This window comes from Lithobates pipiens, unplaced genomic scaffold (assembly GCF_037356315.1).
Source record: "Lithobates pipiens isolate NorthernLeopardFrog02 unplaced genomic scaffold, aLitPip1_a1.2 Scaffold_16, whole genome shotgun sequence".
NCBI lineage: Eukaryota > Metazoa > Chordata > Amphibia > Anura > Ranidae > Lithobates > Lithobates pipiens.
Genome location: NW_027507748.1, coordinates 1,679,299 through 1,691,359, shown reverse-complemented (window position 1 = coordinate 1,691,359; position 12,061 = coordinate 1,679,299). Strand labels below are relative to the sequence as shown.

General features: G+C 53.9%; 1 protein-coding gene across 1 annotated transcript; it reads right to left on the bottom strand.

Moving 5' to 3' along the window:
- Positions 1-5,477: 5,477 nt before the first annotated feature.
- TIMMDC1 (translocase of inner mitochondrial membrane domain containing 1) lies at positions 5,478-11,014 on the bottom strand (the record flags this gene model as incomplete). Its single annotated transcript, XM_077479455.1, is given in 4 exon segments — positions 5,478-5,900; positions 5,994-6,104; positions 10,708-10,786; positions 10,947-11,014. Coding segments are annotated over 4 exon segments (397 nt in total), but the record flags the coding sequence as incomplete, so codon positions are not given.
- Between the last annotated feature and the right edge of the window lie 1,047 nt (positions 11,015-12,061).

The window sequence follows — 12,061 nt, the reverse complement described above, 5'->3', positions numbered from 1 at the left end:
ACACCATCCCTACAGTCACACACGGAGGTGGGAACATGAACACCATCCCTACAGTCACACACGGAGGTGGGAACATGAACACCATCCCTACAGTCACACACGGAGGTGGGAACATGAACACCATCCCTACAGTCACACACGGAGGTGGGAACATGAACACCATCCCTACAGTCACACACGGAGGTGGGAACATGAACACCATCCCTACAGTCACACCCGGAGGGGGGAAACATGAACACCATCCCTACAGTCACACACGGAGGTGGGAACATGAACACCATCCCTACAGTCACACACGGAGGTGGGAACATGAACACCATCCCTACAGTCACACACGGAGGTGGGAACATGAACACCATCCCTACAGTCACACACAGAGGTGGGAACATGAACACCATCCCTACAGTCACACCCGGAGGGGGGAAACATGAACACCATCCCTACAGTCACACACGGAGGTGGGAACATGAACACCATCCCTACAGTCACACACGGAGGTGGGAACATGAACACCATCCCTACAGTCACACACGGAGGTGGGAACATGAACACCATCCCTACAGTCACACACGGAGGTGGGAACATGAACACCATCCCTACAGTCACACACGGAGGTGGGAACATGAACACCATCCCTACAGTCACACACGGAGGGGGAACATGAACACCATCCCTACAGTCACACACGGAGGGGGAACATGAACACCATCCCTACAATCACACACGGAGGTGGGAACATGAACACCCGGAGGTGGGAACATGAACACCATCCCTACAGTCACACCCGGAGGTGGGAACATGAACACCATCCCTACAGTCACACCCGGAGGTGGGAACATGAACACCATCCCTACAGTCACACACGGAGGTGGGAACATGAACACCATCCCTACAGTCACACACGGAGGGGGAACATGAACACCATCCCTACAGTCACACACGGAGGGGGAACATGAACACCATCCCTACAATCACACACAGAGGTGGGAACATGAACACCATCCCTACAGTCACACCCGGAGGTGGGAACATGAACACCATCCCTACAGTCACACCCGGAGGTGGGAACATGAACACCATCCCTACAGTCACACCCGGAGGTGGGAACATGAACACCATCCCTACAGTCACACACGGAGGTGGGAACATGAACACCATCCCTACAGTCACACACGGAGGGGGAACATGAACACCATCCCTACAGTCACACACGGAGGGGGAACATGAACACCATCCCTACAATCACACACGGAGGTGGGAACATGAACACCCGGAGGTGGGAACATGAACACCATCCCTACAGTCACACACGGAGGTGGGAACATGAACACCATCCCTACAGTCACACACGGAGGGGGAACATGAACACCATCCCTACAGTCACACACGGAGGGGGAACATGAACACCATCCCTACAATCACACACAGAGGTGGGAACATGAACACCATCCCTACAGTCACACCCGGAGGTGGGAACATGAACACCATCCCTACAGTCACACCCGGAGGTGGGAACATGAACACCATCCCTACAGTCACACCCGGAGGTGGGAACATGAACACCATCCCTACAGTCACACACGGAGGTGGGAACATGAACACCATCCCTACAGTCACACACGGAGGGGGAACATGAACACCATCCCTACAGTCACACACGGAGGGGGAACATGAACACCATCCCTACAATCACACACGGAGGTGGGAACATGAACACCATCCCTACAGTCACACACGGAGGTGGGAACATGAACACCATCCCTACAGTCACACACGGAGGTGGGAACATGAACACCATCCCTACAGTCACACACGGAGGTGGGAACATGAACACCATCCCTACAGTCACACACGGAGGGGGGAACATGAACACCATCCCTACAGTCACACACGGAGGTGGAAACATGAACACCATCCCTACAGTCACACACAGAGGGGGTAACATGAACACCATCCCTACAGTCACACACGGAGGGGGGAACATGAACACCATCCCTACAGTCACACACGGAGGTGGAAACATGAACACCATCCCTACAGTCACACACGGAGGGGGTAACATGAACACCATCCCTACAGTCACACACGGAGGGGGGAACATGAACACCATCCCTACAGTCACACACAGAGGGGGGAACATGAACACCATCCCTACAGTCACACACAGAGGGGGGAACATGAACACCATCCCTACAGTCACACACGGAGGGGGTAACATGAACACCATCCCTACAGTCACACACGGAGGGGGTAACATGAACACCATCCCTACAGTCACACACGGAGGGGGTAACATGAACACCATCCCTACAGTCACACACGGAGGGGGTAACATGAACACCATCCCTACAGTCACACACAGAGGGGGGAACATGAACACCATCCCTACAGTCACACACAGAGGGGGTAACATGAACACCATCCCTACAGTCACACACGGAGGGGGGAACATGAACACCATCCCTACAGTCACACACGGAGGGGGAACATGAACACCATCCCTACAGTCACACACGGAGGTGGAGGCATGAACACCATCCCTACAGTCACACACGGAGGGGGGAACATGAACACCATCCCTACAGTCACACACAGAGGGGGGAACATGAACACCATCCCTACAGTCACACACGGAGGTGGAGGCATGAACACCATCCCTACAGTCACACGCGGAGGTGGGAACATGAACACCATCCCTACAGTCACACACGGAGGGGGTAACATGAACACCATCCCTACAGTCACACACGGAGGGGGTAACATGAACACCATCCCTACAGTCACACACGGAGGGGGTAACATGAACACCATCCCTACAGTCACACACGGAGGGGGTAACATGAACACCATCCCTACAGTCACACACGGAGGGGGTAACATGAACACCATCCCTACAGTCACACACTGAGGGGGGAACATGAACACCATCCCTACAGTCACACACGGAGGGGGTAACATGAACACCATCCCTACAGTCACACACGGAGGGGGGAACATGAACACCATCCCTACAGTCACACACGGAGGGGGTAACATGAACACCATCCCTACAGTCACACACGGAGGTGGGAACATGAACACCATCCCTACAGTCACACACGGAGGGGGGAACATGAACACCATCCCTACAGTCACACACGGAGGTGGAAACATGAACACCATCCCTACAGTCACACACGGAGGGGGGAACATGAACACCATCCCTACAATCACACACGGAGGTGGGAACATGAACACCATCCCTACAGTCACACACTGAGGGGGGAACATGAACACCAGCCCTACAGTCACACACGGAGGGGGAACGTGAACACCATCCCTACAGTCACACACGGAGGGGGAACATGAACACCATCCCTACAGTCACACACGGAGGTGGGAACATGAACACCATCCCTACAGTCACACACGGAGGGGGAACATGAACACCATCCCTACAGTCACACACGGAGGGGGAACATGAACACCATCCCTACAATCACACACGGAGGTGGGAACATGAACACCATCCCTACAGTCACACAGGGAGGTGGGAACATGAACACCATCCCTACAGTCACACACGGAGGTGGGAACATGAACACCATCCCTACAGTCACACACGGAGGTGGGAACATGAATACCATCCCTACAGTCACACACGGAGGGGGGAACGTGAACACCATCCCTACAGTCACACACGGAGGGGGTAACATGAACACCATCCCTACAGTCACACACGGAGGGGGGAACATGAACACCATCCCTACAGTCACACACAGAGGGGGGAACATGAACACCATCCCTACAGTCACACACAGAGGGGGGAACATGAACACCATCCCTACAGTCACACACGGAGGGGGTAACATGAACACCATCCCTACAGTCACACACGGAGGGGGTAACATGAACACCATCCCTACAGTCACACACAGAGGGGGGAACATGAACACCATCCCTACAGTCACACACAGAGGGGGTAACATGAACACCATCCCTACAGTCACACACGGAGGTGGGGACATGAACACCATCCCTACAGTCACACACGGAGGGGGGAACGTGAACACCATCCCTACAGTCACACACGGAGGTGGGAACATGAACACCATCCCTACAGTCACACATGGAGGGGGGAACATGATGATTTGGGCTGTTTCTCTGATAAAGGTCCAGGCAGACTTTGCCCCATTGAGGGCCCAATGGACGGGGTCATGTATTGTAAAATCTTGGAGGAGAACCTTCTTCCCTCAGAACACTGAAGATGGGTCATGGATGGGTCTTCCAGCATGACAATACATACCGCCAAGGCAACAAAGGAGTGGCTCAAGAAGAAGCACATGAAGGTCATGGAGTGGCCTAGCCAGTCTCCAGACCTTAATCCTATAGAAAATGTATGGAGGAGCTGAAACTTCGAGTTGCCAAGAAATCTTCAGGATTTAGAGGAGATCTGTAGAGAAGAGAGGAGAAAACCCCTCCTGAGATGTGGAAACCTCATCACCACCTACAAGAAACGTCTGACCTCTGTGATCACCAACAAGGGTTTCTCCACCAACTACTAAGGGGATCAAATACTTATTTTACTCACTGAACTGCAACTAATTTGGTGACTCCAAATGAAAAGCCATGGGGGGAGGGAGGGGGATAACACCATATTAATGACCATAGGGGGGAGGGGAGGGTGACGCCATATTAACCGCTTCAAGCCTGCCCTATAGCAAGGCGGCATCTGTGCACCAGATATATAAGTGATCCGACACTTCCGGGTAGGGGGCCTGCATGCATGCTGATGGCGGCCGGCCTCCTCTGTGATTGCACATAGTGGACGCCGATCGGCGGGTGCCCGCTACCCGATGTCCTCCGGCACCCGCCGATCGCCAGAGCTGTGATCTGTGTATGTGAACAAGGCAGATCAACGTTCTGGTTTGGGGGGGGGGGGGGCTTGGGGGTGATATTTGCATCAATGCTAAGCGTGGTATAAAATCCATCTCTTCCCCTAGTGTAAGCAGCACACATGAACACTGGCTAGGCACATAACTAATAGTGGGACTGCGACATTGTGGCGGGAAATCTGACATGAACTGACACTTTGTGGGAACCAGTAACACTAATACAGTGACCGGTGCTAAAAATATGCACTGTCACTGCACCAATGACACTGGCTGGGAAGGGGTTAACATCATGGCGATCAAAGGGTTAAATGTGTGCCTAGCCAGTGTTTTTGTGTACTGTGTGCTGCTTTTATTAGGATGTGATGGATTTTTTTCCCCTGCATTGTTTACATAGACAGAGCTGTTCTGCCTTCCTTCTCGGTGATCATCTATTGGCCGGCACTCACTGATCATCCTATGCTATGACCAATCACAGCAGAGCTGGCGGAGTGCCGCATCATGTAGTGGATAGGTGATCGGGCACAGGAGAGACGCTCTGCCGCTGTACATGAGGAGGGTGGCAGGCGGGTAGAGAAGAGGCAGCAGGGGCAGAAATCACACAAATTACAGAGATATGTTATAGATTTATTGGTGGAGAGGATGATCCTCCCAGAACAACCTACTGTCCCTCAGAGGTAGGTCCCGACAGTCCACAAACAGCTGGGATCCGGGGCTGAGCGCCGCACATCACCAGCGTTACCCGTATACAGAGGACGTCCTGTCCCCGTGTCACTTCCTGCCTCTACAGGAAGAGGAACGTCACACAGTAATATACTGTGATGTCATCACACAGGAGGCGGTCCCAGTCTCTGCTCCGCGCTCCTGGTGAACGGCAGTCTGGAAGAGTCTCACTCCTCCCGTCCCCAGTCCGGGTTCCGCGGCTGCTGCAGCAGTTCTGTGATCTTCTCCATCTGAGTGGAAGCCGATTCGGTGTCCGCAGTTTGCATGTCCTGCAGGATGACGTCTGTGAACTGCATCCGCTCGCCCCTGACCAATCAGGAGACAAAGGGGGTTACAACGGGGTGTAGAGGGGAATAACCGGGGGAAGGGAGAGGGAAAAAACCAACAACAACAACTTACCATTCCTGCAGCTTCTCTTCGTAAAGTTTGCGGTGTTGTTTGCGCTTGTATTCCAGCAGATCCTCCCCCACCAGGGCCTGCAACCCCGAGATCAGCGCTCCCACCGGGACCCTGCGGGCAAAGAGGTACCGCTCACATCAGACCCCGCCCACCTCAGACATCAGACACCGCCCACATCAGACATCAGACACCGCCCACACCAAACATCAGACACCGCCCACACCAAACATCAGACACCGCCCACATCAGACATCAGACACCGCCCACATCAGACATCAGACACCGCCCACATCAGACATCAGACACCGCCCACATCAGATCCCGCCCACACCAAAACATCAGATCCTGCCCACCTCAGACACCGCTCACATCAGATCCCGCCCACACCAAACATCAGACACCGCCCACATCAGATCCCACCCACACCAAACATCAGACACCGCCCACATAAGATGCCGCCCACACCAAACATCAGACCCTGCCCACCTCAGACACCGCCCACATCAGATCCCACCCACACCAAACATCAGACACCGCCCACATAAGATGCCGCCCACACCAAACATCAGACCCTGCCCACCTCAGACACCGCCCACATCAGATCCCACCCACACCAAACATCAGACACCGCCCACACCAAACATCAGACACCGCCCACACCAAACATCAGACACCGCCCACACCAAACATCAGACACCGCCCACACCAAACATCAGACCCCGCCCACACCAAACATCAGACCCCACCCACATCAGATCCCGCCCACACCAAACATCAGACACCGCCCACACCAAACATAAGACACCGCCCACATCAGACACCGCCCACATCAGATCCCACCCACACCAAACATCAGATCCCACCCACACCAAACATCAGACCCCGCCCACATCAGATCCCACCCACACCGCCCACACCAAAACATCAGATCCTGCCCACCTCAGACATCAGACACCGCCCACATCAAAACATCAGATCCTGCCCACCTCAGACACCGCCCACATCAGATCCCGCCAACACCAAACATCAGACACCGCCCACACCAAACATCAGACACCGCCCACATCAAACATCAGACACCGCCCACATCAGATCCCACCCACACCAAACATCAGACACCGCCCACATCAGATCCCGCCCACACCAAACATCAGACACCGCCCACATCAGATCCCACCCACACCAAACATCAGACACCGCCCACATCAGATCCCACCCACATCAGACATCAGACACCGCCCACACCAAACATCAGACACCGCCCACACCAAACATCAGACACCGCCCACATCAGATCCCACCCACACCAAACATCAGACACCGCCCACACCAAACATCAGACACCGCCCACACCAAACATCAGACACCGCCCACATCAGATCCCACCCACACCAAACATCAGACACCGCCCACACCAAACATCAGACACCACCCACATCAGATCCCACCCACACCAAACATCAGACACCGCCCACACCAAACATCAGACACCACCCACATCAGATCCCACCCACACCAAACATCAGACACCGCCCACACCAAACATCAGACACCGCCCACACCAAACATCAGACACCGCCCACATCAGATCCCACCCACACCAAACATCAGACACCGCCCACACCAAACATCAGACACCGCCCACATCAGACACCGCCCACACCAAATATCAGACACCGCCCACACCAAACATCAGACACCGCCCACACCAAACATCAGACACCGCCCACACCAAACATCAGACACCGCCCACATCAGACACCGCCCACACCAAATATCAGACACCGCCCACACCAAATATCAGACACCGCCCACACCAAACATCAGACACCGCCCACATCAGACACCGCCCACACCAAATATCAGACACCGCCCACATCAGATCCCACCCACACCAAACATCAGACCTCGCCCACACCAAACATCAGACACCGCCCACATCAGACACCGCCCACACCAAATATCAGACACCGCCCACACCAAATATCAGACACCGCCCACACCAAACATCAGACACCGCCCACACCAAACATCAGACACCGCCCACATCAGACACCGCCCACACCAAATATCAGACACCGCCCACACCAAACATCAGACACCGCCCACACCAAACATCAGACACCGCCCACACCAAACATCAGACACCGCCCACATCAGATCCCACCCACACCAGACATCAGACACCGCCCACATCAGACATCAGATCCCACCCACACCAGACATCAGACACTGCCCACACCAGACATCAGACACCGCCCACATCAGATCCCACCCACACCAAACATCAGACACCGCCCACATCAGACATCAGATCCCGCCCACCTCAGACACTGCTCACATCAGATCCCACCAACACCAAACATCAGATCCCACCCACACCAAACATCAGACACCGCCCACACCAAACATCAGACACCGCCCACATCAGACATCAGACACCGCCCACATCAGACATCAGACACCGCCCACATCAGACATCAGACACCGCCCACATCAGATCCCGCCCACACCAAAACATCAGATCCTGCCCACCTCAGACACCGCTCACATCAGATCCCGCCCACACCAAACATCAGACACCGCCCACATCAGATCCCACCCACACCAAACATCAGACACCGCCCACATAAGATGCCGCCCACACCAAACATCAGACCCTGCCCACCTCAGACACCGCCCACATCAGATCCCACCCACACCAAACATCAGACACCGCCCACATAAGATGCCGCCCACACCAAACATCAGACCCTGCCCACCTCAGACACCGCCCACATCAGATCCCACCCACACCAAACATCAGACACCGCCCACACCAAACATCAGACACCGCCCACACCAAACATCAGACACCGCCCACACCAAACATCAGACACCGCCCACACCAAACATCAGACCCCGCCCACACCAAACATCAGACCCCACCCACATCAGATCCCGCCCACACCAAACATCAGACACCGCCCACACCAAACATAAGACACCGCCCACATCAGACACCGCCCACATCAGATCCCACCCACACCAAACATCAGATCCCACCCACACCAAACATCAGATCCCACCCACACCAAACATCAGACCCCGCCCACATCAGATCCCACCCACACCGCCCACACCAAAACATCAGATCCTGCCCACCTCAGACATCAGACACCGCCCACATCAAAACATCAGATCCTGCCCACCTCAGACACCGCCCACATCAGATCCCGCCAACACCAAACATCAGACACCGCCCACACCAAACATCAGACACCGCCCACATCAAACATCAGACACCGCCCACATCAGATCCCACCCACACCAAACATCAGACACCGCCCACATCAGATCCCGCCCACACCAAACATCAGACACCGCCCACATCAGATCCCACCCACACCAAACATCAGACACCGCCCACATCAGATCCCACCCACATCAGACATCAGACACCGCCCACACCAAACATCAGACACCGCCCACACCAAACATCAGACACCGCCCACATCAGATCCCACCCACACCAAACATCAGACACCGCCCACACCAAACATCAGACACCGCCCACACCAAACATCAGACACCGCCCACATCAGATCCCACCCACACCAAACATCAGACACCGCCCACACCAAACATCAGACACCACCCACATCAGATCCCACCCACACCAAACATCAGACACCGCCCACACCAAACATCAGACACCACCCACATCAGATCCCACCCACACCAAACATCAGACACCGCCCACACCAAACATCAGACACCGCCCACACCAAACATCAGACACCGCCCACACCAAACATCAGACACCGCCCACATCAGATCCCACCCACACCAAACATCAGACACCGCCCACACCAAACATCAGACACCGCCCACATCAGACACCGCCCACACCAAATATCAGACACCGCCCACACCAAACATCAGACACCGCCCACACCAAACATCAGACACCGCCCACACCAAACATCAGACACCGCCCACATCAGACACCGCCCACACCAAATATCAGACACCGCCCACACCAAATATCAGACACCGCCCACACCAAACATCAGACACCGCCCACATCAGACACCGCCCACACCAAATATCAGACACCGCCCACATCAGATCCCACCCACACCAAACATCAGACCTCGCCCACACCAAACATCAGACACCGCCCACATCAGACACCGCCCACACCAAATATCAGACACCGCCCACACCAAATATCAGACACCGCCCACACCAAACATCAGACACCGCCCACACCAAACATCAGACACCGCCCACATCAGACACCGCCCACACCAAATATCAGACACCGCCCACACCAAACATCAGACACCGCCCACACCAAACATCAGACACCGCCCACACCAAACATCAGACACCGCCCACATCAGATCCCACCCACACCAGACATCAGACACCGCCCACATCAGACATCAGATCCCACCCACACCAGACATCAGACACTGCCCACACCAGACATCAGACACCGCCCACATCAGATCCCACCCACACCAAACATCAGACACCGCCCACATCAGACATCAGATCCCGCCCACCTCAGACACTGCTCACATCAGATCCCACCAACACCAAACATCAGATCCCACCCACACCAAACATCAGACACCGCCCACAAACATTGTCCACATCAGACCACGCCCACATCAGACACACCCATGCGCAGACCAATCACAGTCACACACACCACCACACTCACCCCAACATGACTCCAATGACAGATCCACCAATCAGACCTCTCAGGCCGAGATTAATTCGGAACAGACCGCCGGTGACCGCTGCAAGGAGAAGAGTGTTAGAGGAGATGAGATCAGGACAGAACGGGGGGTACATTATATAGAAGACCGGGCACAGGGTGGGGTAATGTCTCGAGGTGTGACCCCCGGGGGTCTGGTAATGTGTGTCTGGGGGTAGAAGAGGAACAGGAACTCCAATCACCTCCGGCCGCTGCAAAGTGACTGATGACGACTTTATCCCGATATGCCGACAGCCCGGAGCTCACACCACTGCAAGAGAGAGAGAGAGAGAGAGACTACTACCACCATCATCTATTACTAGAGAGAGAGAGAGAGAGAGAGAGACTACTACCACCATCATCTATTACTAGAGAGAGAGAGAGACTACTACCACCATCATCTATTACTAGAGAGAGAGAGAGAGACTACTACCACCATCGTCTATTACTAGAGAGAGAGAGAGAGAGAGACTACTACCACCATCATCTATTACTAGAGAGAGAGAGAGAGACTACTACCACCATCATCTATTACTAGAGAGAGAGAGAGAGAGACTACTACCACCATCATCTATTACTAGAGAGAGAGAGAGAGACTACTACCACCATCGTCTATTACTAGAGAGAGAGAGAGAGAGAGACTACTACCACCATCATCTATTACTAGAGAGAGAGAGAGAGACTACTACCACCATCATCTATTACTAGAGAGAGAGAGAGAGAGACTACTACCACCGTCATCTATTACTAGAGAGAGAGAGAGAGACTACTACCACCATCGTCTATTACTAGAGAGAGAGAGAGAGAGAGAGAGAGACTACTACCACCATCATCTATTACTAGAGAGAGAGAGAGAGAGACTACTACCACCATCATCTATTACTAGAGAGAGAGAGAGAGACTACTACCACCATCGTCTATTACTAGAGAGAGAGAGAGAGAGAGAGACTACTACCACCATCATCTATTACTAGAGAGAGAGAGAGAGAGAGACTACTACCACCATCATCTATTACTAGAGAGAGAGAGAGAGACTACTACCACCATCGTCTATTACTAGAGAGAGAGAGAGAGAGACTACTACCACCATCGTCTATTACTAGAGAGAGAGAGAGAGAGAGACTACTACCACCATCGTCTATTACTAGAGAGAGAGACTACTACCACCATCGTCTATTACTAGAGAGAGAGAGAGAGACTACTACCACCATCGTCTATTACTAGAGAGCGAGAGAGAGACTACTACCACCATCGTCTATTACTAGAGAGAGAGAGAGAGAGACTACTACCACCATCGTCTATTACTAGAGAGAGAGAC